Below are 14,665 nucleotides of genomic sequence, written 5' to 3'. Positions count from 1 at the left end.
TTGTATTGTATTATTGATATGTCTTTCCTTCTGTATACTGTTTGAAGCAGAATGCTCTGTGGATATCATGCAAGACAAGAGCTTTGATAAGATTTTGTGCTGTAAAAGAACTGAATTCTATAGTTCTTTTCTTATCATTTTGACACTAAATCTCTGATAGTGCTTGTTTGTGATGGTTTTGCATTAGAATCTATTTGTTGATAGCTCCATTGATTTTAGACAAAATTTTGAGTTTTTGCTATTCAGAGCTGGAAATGAAACTGGGAATTTCATTGGTGAAGCTTGCACTTGCGTATCTGTTAATGTCATTTTTATTGGAAACTACCAAATGGAGTCGAAGATGTCAATATGGAAGAGAAAGCTGGTTTTCGTCTTACTTCATTATAGATGGAAGCTGTTAGCTTTGTGTCTATCAACTATATACCTTCGATAGCCATTTGAAAGATAATGTGAAGTACAGAGTGTTGCTTGACGTATGCATCTCTCAAATTCAATGTTTGTCCTTGTTGGCATTGTGGTTTCTTATGAAATAAGATAGGCATAAACGTAAGCAGAAGATTTTTCAGAGATTGACAAAGGCACAACAACCACACAATTCCCACTTTGAACCGTTCTTTCCACTGTATTCAAGAAGACCCCAGAGCGTAAAAATGGACAGTGGACTGATTTTCTTCAGTGGTGAGGTTGTGCTAAGGAACGTGGGGCACGTCACTAAGTATGTGACTGCATATGCACATGTACAGATTGGGTGATGAGACAGATGATGCTAGGATGGTTCCAAAATTTCAAAGTAGAAGGAAGTCTCTTGTTTTTATTTGCGTTCAACCTTATCTCTAAATCCCACTAGACAATGAATCTTGATGTAGAAAGTTAGTATCTATCATATTCAGGGGAAAAGAAATTAGCACGCATCATGTCGCTGACTAAATTATAACATTATTAACTTTCTTTCAGAATGCAGCAGAGTAGAGACAAATAATTTCCTGATTCTTGTAGTTATTAACTTAAGGTAGTTTATTTGAAGATGAAGGCACAACTTAAAGAAGTTTTGGGCATATCTTAGGTAAAATACAATGGTTCTCTATACCTTATCCTTGTGGATGCCTGTTTTCCTTCTCCCTTTTCTACTTCTAATTAAAAGAAAGATGGGAGTTGAAAGAGAAAACAAGCATCTTCCACCAAGCCCTCACAAGTTTCCAATTATAGGCAACGTTCATCAACTTGGAGGATTGCCTCACCGCTCCTTGTGGCAACTCTCCAAGAAATATGGCCCAGTCATGCTTCTCCAACTTGGTCGTGTACCTGCTGTTGTAATTTCCTCAGCTGGGGCAGCAGAAGAGGTTCTAAAGATTAATGATCTTCTTTGTTGCAGTAGACCTCCCTTAGCTGGTGCTGGAAGACTTTCATACAATTATTCAGACATAGCCTTTGCTCCATATGGTAATTACTGGAGAGAGATTCGGAAAATATGTGTTCTTGAGCTTTTTGGCACAAAAAGGGTGCAGTCGTTTCGGTTCATTAGGGAAGAAGAAGTTGCTTTGTTGGTTGATTCAATCTTTCAGTTTTCAACTTCTGCAACTCCTGTTGATCTTACTGAGAAGTTTGTAACACTTTCTGCAAATATAACATTTAGGATGGCTTTTGGAACAAACTTTGGAGCAACTGATTTTGAAAAGGATAGATTCAAAAAATTAATTGATGATGCCCAGGCCTTGTTGGGAAGCTTCTCTGCAAATGAATACTTTCCACATGTAGGTTGGATTATCGACAAGGTTTCTGGTTATCATACAAAGACAGAAAGAGTTTTCCATGAGCTGGATACTTTCTTCCGATGGGTAATTGATGATCATATTAAACATGGAAATGGAAGGACAGACAATGGACAGGAAGACATTGTTGATGTGCTACTAAGAATGGAGAAGGAGCAAACTGGAGTTGGTTCAATTCAGCTGACAAAAGATCACATTAAGGCAGTTCTCATGGTATGCACCTTATCTTTTGCTCAGGTTACAAATCCTTTACTTTTAGATTTGTTTTGTTGCCATTACATACGATTTTTTTTACCAAAAGCCTCTCTCAAAGTAACTCTTGTTGAATTTTGAGATGTCTTCCATGTTCTGTGTTTTTATGAAAGCACCACTGCTGGTGAAGCAGAATGCTCTCTGGGATGTCAAATGACAACAAAAATCTTGCTTTTTTTTTCTCCAGAACTTGAGCTAAATGTAAAAAAAAAAAAAGTTATGTGTGTATTTTCTGGTAACTTGGAACTAATGTCTGCTTCTTTTATCATGTGATGTTCTTGCTTCAGGACCTATTTTTGGCTGGAGTAAACACCAGTGCAGTTACCCTGATCTGGGCTATGTCAGAGATCGCTAGGAATCCAAGAGTGATGAAGAAAGCACAAGAAGAAGTTAGAAATGTTATAGGAAATAGAGAAAGAGTCACAGAAAGTGACATTGATGAGCTTCCTTACCTTCACATGGTAATAAAAGAAACTCTGAGATTGCACCCTCCTGCCCCATTGCTACTTCCAAGAGAAGCCATGTCGAATTTTAAAATCAATGGTTATGAAATTTATCCCAAAACGCTGATCCAAATCAATATTTGGGCAATTGGAAGAGATCCTAACTACTGGAAGGACCCAGAAGAATTCTTTCCTGAAAGGTTTGTGGATAGTTCCATTGAATTTACAGGACAAAATTTTGAGTTTTTGCCATTTGGAGCTGGTAGAAGAGGTTGCCCTGCACTATATATGGGAACTATATCAGTGGAGCTTGTGCTTGCAAATTTATTATATTATTTTGATTGGAAACTGCCAAATGGAGTTGAAGGAATCAACATGGAAGAAAAAGCTGTTCCTAGTCTCACCGTATCCAAGAAGGAAGCTCTCAAACTTGTGCCTGTCAATTTCCTGCAGTAGCTATCTGAAGATAAATATAATGTAAGCTGAAGTGCATTGCTTCACGTCTGTATACTCTTAATCATAGTGTCAAATTATGTTTTTTAATATCTCTTTTTACAACACGGAAGAGAAATATCAAACTTCAAAGCTATATTATGTACTGGAATGATCAAATTATGAAAAAGAAATATCATTTCTCTATGGGAGACATTATTACCTTGAAAATGCAGCAAGTAAGCATAAAAAATGAATGACAACTAGCATTAGGAATTTTTGTGTATATTTGTGTTTTTATATTGTTAAATTCACTTTATTGTTTTATTTTCTCTTCGGAGAATATTCAAATAAAGGAGGAAGACCAAGCAACGTCACCATTGAAGAGTATTTGGGATTAGGTGTTGATATTTTTTTTAGTATAAAGGAGTTTGTGAAAATGGGATTTCTGTTTATTAAAGTTGTGGAAGCTCTCAATTTCAATGGGTACAAATTGAACGTTTTTGAATTTTCATTCATTTAGTTGGAAATTACAATTGTTATTAAATCCTTAGTAAATTTCTTAATCCTTGGATTTATTGTTGAATACTCTTTTAATATTTTCCTTTTCAAGTAAATATTGTTTTATTAATACGTTATCTACTAAAATCAACCCTGGTTTGGGTTACCAGGGCAAACCAGGGTTGATTTTGACATAGGCAACTATTTTTTATAACTCTTTCACTGGCATATTTCCAGCCGATATGAAAATTTTTGGACACGGTTGTTTTCTGTCGGTAAAAACTTTAGCGACGGTAATGCTAAATGTATTAATGGCGTCAGTAGAAGCCTAAATTCTTGTAGTTTGTGCCGACCAAACCAGGACCACAAAGAAAAATCTGAAAATCTTACTGCTCTAAAATTCAACACCCTTTATTTTATTTATTTTTTCTAACTTTTTTTTTTCGACTTTCAAATACATGAGCTTGAGACTTTCATTGTCTATCTTGTGTTTTGTGCATACGTAGAACAATGTCAGCCATAACTTCCAGTCCTTGTTTGATTTCTTTTGATTGCAAGTATACGGAAATCGATTTCCATCATATACGGAAATCGATTTCCATTATTTCTTATTTCCATTATTTCTTTTGTTGGCAAGCACTTGCATTTTTTTCAGGTTTAATTATCAGCTAAGCCAAGGCTAGTTGAAAGTAGGTACTTGAGACATAACTAGGCAAAAGCTCTAATGGCTCCTTATGCTCTCCCTTTGTGGCTTGTTTTCTTAGTCCTGTCTCTATTCTTCGTCTTCAAAAAGAAGGAAGACAAAAGACGAGATAAGCAGCTCCCGCCAAGCCCTCCCAAGTTTCCAATTTTAGGCAACCTGCACCAACTTGGTGAATTGCTTCACCAATCTTACTGTCAACTCTCCAAGAAATATGGCCCTGTCATGCTTCTCAAATTTGGTTGTAAACCAATTGTTGTAGTCTCCTCTGCTGAGGCAGCAAAAGAGGTCTTAAAAGATCATGATCTTGCCTGTTGCAGCAGACCTCAATTATCTGGCGCTGGCAGACTCTCCTACAATTATTCAGATGTAGCCTTTGCACCATACGGTGATTACTGGAGAAACATGAAAAAACTAATTATTCTTGAGCTCTTTAGCTTGAAAAGGGTGAAGTCTTTTCAGTCCCTAAGGGAAGGAGAAATTGAATTGTTCATCAATTCAATCTCCGAATCAGCAGCTTCTGCTACTCCTGTTAATCTTACTGAAAAGTTGTTCACCCTTACTGCAAATATCACCTTCAAAATGTCTTTTGGATTTGATTATCGTGGTACCAACTTTGACAGGAATAGATTTCATGAAGTGGTTCATGATGCTGAAGCTGTGGCTGGAAGTTTCTCCATGGGTGAATTAATCCCATATGTTGGCTGGATCATTGATTGGATAACTGCTCATCATGCCAGGACTGAAAGAGTTTTCCATGAGTTAGATACTTTCTTCCAATGTGTATTCAATGATCATCTTAAGCCTGATAGGAAAAAGGAGAAGGATGACATGATTGATGTGCTGTTAGGAATAGAGAAGGAACAAACTGAACTTGGAAATGTTAAGTTCACAAATAATAACATTAAGGGAGTCCTCCTGGTAAGTTGCCAACTTCTGTATATGATTGTAAATTCTGCAGTCAAATGACATTTATAATTTATCTTATACATGTAGTCCATTTTATTAACTAAGATGTTGCGTGCAAGTATTATGGTATAGGCATCACAATAGGCTTATTAGCATCATCTAATTAAGATGAAAAAGAACTAATTCTGAAACTAAGCCTTTATTACTGAACTGTTATATTTGTCTATCAGAATTTATTTGCAGCTGGTGTAGACACTTCTGCTATTACTGTGAATTGGGCAATGGCAGAGCTTGCAAGAAATCCAAGAGTGATGAAGAAAGTGCAAGATGAAATAAGAAATCAGGTTGGAAAGAAAGGAAGATTGACTGAAGATGATATTGATAAGCTTGAATACCTCAAGATGGTAATAAAAGAGACTTTCAGATTGCATCCTGCAGCCCCACTACTACTTCCAAGAGAAACCATTTCTCACTGTAAAATCAGTGGCTATGATATTTATCCTAAAACCATCATCCAAGTTAATGCATGGGCAATTGGGCGCGATCCTCAGTACTGGAAGGACCCAGAACAGTTCTTTCCTGAAAGATTTGCTGATAGCTCCATTGACTTTAAGGGACAAAATTTTGAGTTTTTGCCATTTGGAGCTGGTAGAAGAATTTGTCCTGGAATACATATGGCAACAATAACAACAGAGAATATACTTGCAAATCTTCTGTATTGGTTCGATTGGAAACTGCCCAATGGGATGAAGAGAGAAGACATTAACATGGAAGAGAAAGCTGGTGTTAGTCTTACCGTCTCTAAAAAGATATCACTTAGCCTTGTGCCTGTGAAGTACCTTCAGTAATTGTAACAAGATAACATAAGCTGAAAAGCATGCTAAAGGTTTGTACTTTCTTGCAAAAACACTAAGTCCAGTCTTTGTTTTCTTTGCTCAAATATTGCAATAAAATATGTGCCATGTGAAATCCATATTTGTTGTAAGATTAATGAGTGTCTGGAATTAGGGGGTGTTTGGTTTACCTGTTGCAGTTGATAGCTGATAGATACCCAAACAGGTAAATTGTGTTGTTTAGCAAGTTTAAAAAAATAGAGCTTATAGCTGATGGGCAACTGATCAGCTGCAGTTTGTATCAGCTTTAGGGCCTGTTTGGATTAACTGTTTAATACAACTGATAGCTGATAGCTGATAACTGATAGCTGTTTTATATTAAGTGTTTGGTAAAATTATATTTAACTGTTGCTGTTAATATATGAAATGACTAACAAGGGTATATATCATATAATTTATTTTATTATTTAAATAAATATAAAATTATAAATTTATTATATTATATTATTTATTTTATTATTAAATTAAATATATAATTATTAAATTAATATATTATATTATTTAAATAAATATATAATTATTAATCTTTTATATTATATCATTTATTTTATTATTGAAATAAGAAAATAATTATTTTTTAAGATAATTAAATAATTTTAAAAATATAGATAAAATAATAAAATAATTATTATTGTTAATAGAAAAATTTATAATTAATTTTAAGTTTTTGGATATAAATAAATATTTTATATTTTACGTTATTAATAAAAAATATTTTAACAAAGTTGAAATACATTAATTAAAATATTAAAATTACAAATAAAAAAATAAAAATATTAATAATATTAATTTTCAAGTTAAATAAAAAAGGATAATATGATCAAAATAAAAAATAAAACCAGATCAGCTATCAGCTGATGAGAAACAGTTCTAAAAATAGAGCTGATACAAACTGCAGCTGATGGGTATCATATCAGTTGCCCATCGGCTATCAGCTCTATTTTTTTAAACTTGCCAAACACCACAATTTACCTGTTTGGGTGTCTATCAGCTATCAGCTGCACCTAACAGGTAAACCAAACACCCCCTTATTTTTAGAGCTGTTTCTCATCAGCTGATAGCTGATCTGGTTTTATTTTTTATTTTGACCATATTATCCTTTTTTATTTAACTTGAAAATTAATATTATTAATTTTTTTATTTATAATTTTAATATTTTAATTAACGTATTTCAACTTTATTAAAATATTTTTTATTAATAACATAAAATATAAAATATTTATTTATATCCAAAAACTTAAAATTAATTATAAATTTTTTTATTAACAATAATAATTATTTTATTATTTTATCTATATTTTTAAAATTATTTAATTATCTTAAAAAATAATTATTTTCTTATTTCAATAATAAAATAAATTATATAATATAAAAGATTAATAATTATATATTTATTTAAATAATATAATATATTAATTTAATAATTATATATTTAATTTAATAATAAAATAAATAATATAATGTAATAAATTTATAATTTTATATTTATTTAAATAATAAAATAAATTATATGATATATATCCTTATTAGTCATTTTATATATTAACAGCAACAGCTAAATATAATTTTACCAAATACTTAATATACAACAGCTATCATCAGCTATCAGCTAACAATAACAGCTATCAGCTAACAGCTATCAGTTGTATTCAACAGTTGATCCAAACATACCCTTAGTAGTCAATGGTGTCAAGGATGGAAATCGTTATGAATTTCTTTATCATTTCATCCAAGGAAATGAGTTCCTCTAATTCTATGAATTTTTCTACAATATATTTTTGAATTAAAGCTATGCACTTGGGAAATTCAATTTAGCCAATTTTTAACTTTTTGCTCAATATAGTCTAAAAATTAAGAAAATCAAGAAATTGAGCTTCTTAATTTTTAGACTTAAATCAAGAAATTTAGTCACAAAATTAAGAAATTAAACTTCTTATTTTTTTTATTTCAATCAAGAAATTAAGAAATTTAGTCAATAAATTTTAATTTTTGAGCTAAATTGAAATTAGTAACTAATTTAGATAACAAAAAAAATTAAAAATGAGTTAAATTGAACTTTTTTAATAAAAATATACATGGCTAAATTGAACATTTTGCCAATTTTTTTTTTTTATCTTAGGTATCATTTAAAATTATTGGGTTTACTAATATTATAACAACTAACAATCCAAGATTCTAAGCCTTTATTAAATAATTAGTTATATGTGATTTAATATTTCTATCAAGTATAATATCTATTACAAGACTTCGAAAGCACAGATTTATTTCTTATTTTCTATTTATGAGTTGATGATCACTCTCTAAATTTTGAAAGAATATAAAAAAAAATTATATAGTCTAAAAATAGAACATAAATGAAAAAAAAAAAAATTCTAGATATCTCATCAAATTTGATGAAATTCCCTCGTGAATGCCTTAAAGATACGTCTCAAATTTTCAAGATGAAAGAATTATGTTCTATCAATAAAACAAATATTTTGAGGAAAAAAAGAAAACCAACTTGCCCCATATTCCATGTTGGGAGAAATGAGTGATAAAAGTTAAAAAAAAAAAAATTCTTAAGAGGTTCAACCCTTTATTTGTTTTCATTAAAGATGAAAAAAAATAAATAAAAATACTGAATTAATGATAAAAGAAAACAATGATTAAAAAAAAAATAAAGATGATTTATAAAATGTGGTCTGTCCATATCTAAATTTAATATATTAATTTTAAATATTAAAATAAAAAGATAATTAAAAAATAAAAAAAAATATTTTTTTATTCCATATTTTATTTTGAAATTTCAAAATATTTTGTCTTGCACTATAGGATGGTCCATTATTTAGATTTATAACTGGTTTTATTACTAAATTTAGTAAAATTATGATGCGTCCCAACCGCAAGTGCACGGGTCGTACAAGTAGTATAGAAAAATATCGATCCCACGAGGAGTTGTGTTAATGATTGAATTTTCGATATAAAAGTTGACTAAATTGAAGTATTTATGAGATTAAAATGATGAATTAATGGGTAATGGAGTATGAAATCTAAATGTGCAAAATTAATATTCTATTCAACAATGTATTAATTAAACTAAAATTGCATCAAATAGAAATAAGCAAGTTCAAATATGGCAATATTTAAATTGGCAAATGATTAAATTCGATTAGAAATTAACAATGGTAAAAAGCTGATTCCGGAGTTCGGGATTTCATATTCGAGCTATTTTGAGATTTTAAATTGGTTGTCCAATCTTATGAAACTTATGAGTTTTAAGGAAATTAATTCTTAAATCCTTTGAATTCCCTTTCGGGTGAGACAAAGAGTGCCTTAATCAAACTAATCCTACTTTCATGGAGTCAGAATTAATTAAGACCCATTAAGTTCTTTAATTAATCTGTGAATCCTCTTAATCCTTAGCCTATTTCTAGGTCTAAGTTAATTAAGTCCAATTTCCTGATTATCTATCACAAGGCCTTCTCCTTTCGGTGCTTCAACCATGGATTAAGAACATTACTCAATGGGATCCTACATTAAGCATGTCATTAAGCTTACAAGAAATGAATAAAACTCATTAAGGCCACAAAATATGGATTACCCAATCAAAATCCACAAATATCTCAAATATTACAACCCTTACTCCAGAATCAAAAGTAAACTACTCACTATCCATAATGCTTACAAGATATGATGAGTTTAAATGGAAATAAAGCTTTAATCTAAGCTAAGAAGTAAGGAATTAAATACTAGAAATGTAGAAAAATGTAAAGAAAGAAAGAAATCTGCAAATCTTAGTTGAAAATGGTGTGGAAGGTGGAAATGACTCTTCAAATTCTGCTTAGCCTCCTCCTTTCTTTCTTTGCTCCTTGCCTCCCTTCTAAAATGAGAAAATGGGACTATATATAGCATTTTTCTGACATGGAGCCCTAAAATAGTATGTTCTAGGAGGAATACATTAAGGGAATCTTCTGCCAGCTCATTAATGAACTCTTTATGGATCAGATAAGTGGATCGCATAAGTTATGCACCCTTATGCGCTACTGGTTCTGGGTCACTTATGCGAAGCTGCATGACTTGGTGCATAGGTTATGCACAATTTCGTGAATCTGCATAAGGGAGGTGAGAATGTGCATAAGCTATGCAGTCTCCTTATGCAAATTTCGGCTGGTCTCGAATGTTGTTCTTCCTCCTTATGCAGAATCGCATAGCTTATGCGCAAGTTATGCACGCTTGGTCTATGCATATTTTAGCTTGAAAACTTGCTTTTGGCATCTTTTTGCTGTAGAAGACACTCCTCAATGGCAAAATTCTCTTTAGTCCTTCAAAAACACCATTTTTCCTACCAAACAAAGTAAAAATTACAAATTAATCCAAAATCGACAATTATGAAAAACTAACTAATTAACTAATAAAATTAGCTAAAAATGACTAATAATCAAATAAAAATGGTTATGAAATTAAACCTAAATGATTATGCAAAATGTATGCATCAAATACCCCAAACTCAAGCTTTTGCTTGTCCTCAAGCAAACTTTAAAATGTGGTGCAAAGTTTTTAAGGGTGCCTTATCCAAAGAGTTATGAAAATCACTCATTAAGGTAACTTAACACACCTTTAGCCATACCAACAATCCATATACCCATCCTTCAAAATGCAAAGAATTTAATGCTTATCCAAGCTTTCACCGCTTAGCCATCAAGTCAATTATCATTCAAATCCCCAAACCAACTAATCAAAAGAGAGAGTCATGCTCAAAAGGAATTCTAGGACAATTGATAACCAAAGTATCTCAACATGGAATGATAGAATTGAATGAATAGATGAATAGTTTTCCAATCCCATAGGCAAATTCCCTACTCCTATCTCCACTAATGTAGCAAGTACTATCAAGAGATCAAAGGTCTTTTTAGGGATGTAATGAGGCCATGGGGTTTAAAATGAGGCTAAGAAGAAAGATGGGTAAAAGTATTCAAAGCATGAGAATATTTTCAATTTTTAAACATAAGGTACACTTTATTATATATATATATGTATTTTTTATATATATATGGGAGAGAAGAATACACAATGAGAATTGTCAAGTGCTAGCATAGTTTACAAAACACATAAAAATGGAGGGACATTTTGATACTTTAACTTGTATTTTGTATTTTCTTTTGATGATTGTCCCTAAAATTGCCACCCCCAAACTCATTTCTTTTGATACTTTGGGTGGATTTCTTTCATTTTGAATGGCAATAGTGAAAAGCACATATACTAGCACTTTTACAAGGTGACAAGTATTTCTTCTCCCTTTTATTGTATTTTTTTTATTTTATGTACCTAATATTATGAATAATTATTCTCATGAAAAGGGTTGGAGTGTTTGGTTCATTGGCTAGGTAGTAATAAGGGTTTCAAGAAAAATTAGGGACAAAAAGGCTCAAAGGGGTTTGCAAGGATAAATTTTAGTTGGGAAAAAGGGCCAAAGGTTTAAAATGAGAAGGTTTAAATCAAAGAATGCCTAATCATCTCTCTTTTCAAGTACAAGTGGTATTTCGCCTTGAAAGGTTTAGAAAATTTGTTCTAGGATTGGTGAGACATCATTTGACTACCTTATATCCAATAATTCCTCTAAACACTTCCATCTCCAAATGACTAGTTGGGTGGCTTTTGGCTAAGAAGATATAGGCAAGGGATAGACACTTCAAAACCTTGCACCTTTTAGGAAACTTTCAATCCACAAACCCAACTAAAAGGTGAGTCAAATCACTTTCATAGGCACATTTTCAATACTCAAGGGATTTGGCAAAAGATTTTAATGCATGGTGTATGATTCCTAAAATGAGTAATACATGAACTAAATGGAGGAAGCCTATTTGTATGCAATTTGTACAATTTCTAAGTGATGTATAATGTGTGTGTAAATGTGTAATGAATATGTATGTATGGATGTATATGTAAAATATTTACAATATATGTAAATGAAATGGGATGAGATGCTCTTATACTCAAAATGTGAAAAATAAAGCTAAAAATCAAAATGTGCACCCCCAAACTCAAAATTAGACATTGTCCTCAATGTCTCAAACAGTAGATATCCAAAACTCAAAGCAAATAATATTGACCAGAATTGTAAAAATAAGAACAAAAGAAAGAGTTACCCGTATGAGAATACAAGTTAAAGGGATTCATAAGAGGCCGCATGTGTTATGCAGAGTTAAGGTCAGCCTGAACATGTGCATAGGTAAGGTGCATAAGCCATGCGGTGCTGCATAAGAGGCAATAGATGTTGCATAGGCTATGCAGGACAGTTGCATAAGGGAAATACAACCTGTGCAGTTCTGCAGAAGTAGCAGAAAGAGTTGCACAGGCTATGCAAAGGTTATGCATGAGGAAATTCATAGCTGTGCAGTGTATACAAAAACTGCTGCAGGGGAATTGGCAAGGGGAAATGTACAACAAGAAGTAAAAGTATGGAAATATAGACAGAGTATGGGCAAATATGTACAAAAAGGCAATAAGTGCAATAAAAATCAAAGAGGACTAATGTAATAGCTATTCAATAAAACTTCAAAAGAAACAGAATTTAAAAGAAACTAATTCAGAACAAAGCAACAAAATCCAAAACAAAGTATAAATGTTTGAACATATTTACAAAGAAAAGGTCCTACAAGATTGAACAAAAGTAAACTAAACACTAATCTATGTCTATTGTTTTTCCTTTGTCCAAGGATGTTGCTAATGGTGGTCACGCCAATGTCGAAATGATGGTGCAGAGGAGGTGATGGAGGTGGGGTGGCATGCCCGTAAACATCATGAGTTGCTTCACCATCTCCTTCATTCTTTCTCGCTTGTCCTCGGTTTCCATGACAAGGTCAAATATTTGATCTTGACGTTCGTTTAGTGTATCAAGACCACTGTCAAGCTTCCTATCCTCATAGTTGATATCATCACTAAGCCTGTCGAGGTAGGTGAATAAGGCTTTAGTGTTGAATGGAGGAGGTGCTGTGGATGAGGTAGGTTCAGCTGTCGGAGGAAGTGGCTGAGCATCGGTAGCTGGAGTGTCCTGAGTAGGCTGTGGGGGTGGGGTAGGGGTAGTAGGGTGCGGTGGGTCTAGTGTGAAAGGTTGGGTTTCTGGTTGTGCAATAGGCTCGCCGCAGGTGGCCAAGATCATCAAAATATGATAAATGAAACCCGCTTTTGGTTAAGTGTGCAGATCAAAATAGGAAGTGTCCTCAAGTGCTGGATTGAGTGCTCACAGATTAAAGCCAAAATGCTTGGCTATGACAAGAATGAGCCCACCCAAAACAATGTCACCAATGGATTTGGTGGCAATATGCAGCACATGTTCGCAAAAGAAGTAACCTGGAGACACCTTAACTTTGTGAAATGCACACCATAACATAAATAGTTCAGATTTGCCCACAAAGACTGTAACTAGTCCCTCTCGCCTAATATGGTGCTAGCCATCAACCTATGAATAAACCTAAGTGTGGTCAAGGATTTGGGATGTTTTGGACCTACCACAGAGAAGGTTTGGGGTTGGTTTGTTATGATTCTCCAAAATTGGGCAGATTCCAGATGCCCTTATTGGCTACCTCTACTCCAAAGATGTGGCACTCTAAAGAACCCATCAATTGCAAAACCAAAAATGCTATGAAATTGATCCAATGACAGCTCTCTATTTTGCCCCAAGCATCTAAATGTCATAATTGGCTTATGGTCTACATCATGCAAGTTGAGGGTAGCAGAGAATGAAGAAATAAACTCCAAAACTAGAATTGGATAAACTACCTCTTGCTTATGCACAAATTCTGCCCAACCCATACCACAAGAAATGCAACTACATTATCAAATAAACCCATAGATTGTAGAGCATCAACAGATATATACCTAGTAGGTTGTACCCTTCTATCTTTGAGTCTTTTGAAAGCGGCTTTTTGAATTGTATCAGGGAGAGGCCAGGGTAGCTTTGATACAAATGGGGTTGTCAAATTGTCTTTTTGTCGGAAGAAGGTGTAGAGGCTGGAGCTTTTGGCTTTTTAGGAGGTGGCTCAAAATGGGGTGGGTGGGTCTTTGCTTGGACAGAGGAGGAGCAGAGGACATGGGTCGCACGGATTTGGATCGGATTTTGTGCGTTTGTATGTTGTTGATGGAGGTGGTGGTGGTGTCGTTTGTGGTGGAGGATTGGAAGGGGGATGTATCGAAGACAATGGAGAGACTTCAAGAGGAGAGGCGGGGCGGGAATGTGGAGGGGAATCCATGGTCGATTGGAGAAGAGATAGGGGAAATGAAAATGTAGGGGGATTTAGGGTTTCGTGATGAGAGCGCTGATGGAGAAGATGGGAGAGAGACGGCGAGAATGCCGAAAGAATGAAGGTTGAAGGGCGGTCGTGGGGTTCAAGAGTCGGGAAGTGGAGGTGGTGGGAATGGTCTTTGCTGAAAATGAATTTGAATCGGGTTGTAGGAGACTGCATAAGGGGAAAATGATTTATGCATAACCTGTGTGTGTTTCAAAAGGATTTATATTTCGTAAAAGTGCTTATGCACAAGTGCATAGGTTATGCATCGCCCTTATGCATGTTTCGTGACTGAAATGGTGAGGAGCGAGTCATGCGGAGTGCATAAGTTATGCACTCTTATGCATCTCTCCAAGAATGGTTTTTCGTAAACTTGTCATGCAGATGTGCATAAGCTATGCACTCGCTTATGCACTCGCGCAATTTTTTTGAATTTTGGTTGGTGGTCATGCGTATGCATAAGCTATGCACTCGCTTATGCACTCGCGTAGGTTTTGAAATT

At 33.6% G+C, this 14,665-nt stretch overlaps 2 protein-coding genes and 1 long non-coding RNA gene across 3 annotated transcripts; 2 read left to right on the top strand and 1 right to left on the bottom strand.

Annotated features, from left to right (window-relative positions):
* The first annotated feature begins 913 nt into the window (after nt 1-913).
* Nucleotides 914-3,103, top strand: LOC110651737 (cytochrome P450 71B36). The gene is made up of 2 exons (XM_058128937.1): nt 914-1,982; nt 2,309-3,103. Exons 1-2 carry the CDS (start codon nt 1,074-1,076, stop codon nt 2,918-2,920), a joined length of 1,521 nt encoding a protein of 506 aa, XP_057984920.1. The 5' UTR covers nt 914-1,073; the 3' UTR covers nt 2,921-3,103.
* LOC131169681 (uncharacterized) lies at nt 1,940-2,619 on the bottom strand. The gene is made up of 2 exons (XR_009140577.1): nt 2,474-2,619; nt 1,940-2,372 (listed from the first exon to the last, which is right to left on the bottom strand). It is a non-coding gene; the product is annotated as an uncharacterized LOC131169681 (long non-coding RNA).
* A 1,018-nt stretch (nt 3,104-4,121) lies between the features above and the next one.
* On the top strand, nt 4,122-5,979 carry LOC110651752 (cytochrome P450 71B10). Its single transcript, XM_021807157.2, has 2 exons — nt 4,122-5,018; nt 5,237-5,979. Exons 1-2 carry the CDS (start codon nt 4,122-4,124, stop codon nt 5,852-5,854), a joined length of 1,515 nt encoding a protein of 504 aa, XP_021662849.1. The 3' UTR covers nt 5,855-5,979.
* Nucleotides 5,980-14,665: the final 8,686 nt, after the last annotated feature.

Source organism: Hevea brasiliensis, chromosome 10 (genome assembly GCF_030052815.1).
Source record: "Hevea brasiliensis isolate MT/VB/25A 57/8 chromosome 10, ASM3005281v1, whole genome shotgun sequence".
Lineage (NCBI taxonomy): Eukaryota > Viridiplantae > Streptophyta > Magnoliopsida > Malpighiales > Euphorbiaceae > Hevea > Hevea brasiliensis.
Note: the sequence above shows the minus strand (reverse complement) of the source record. Positions and strands in the feature narration are given on the sequence as shown.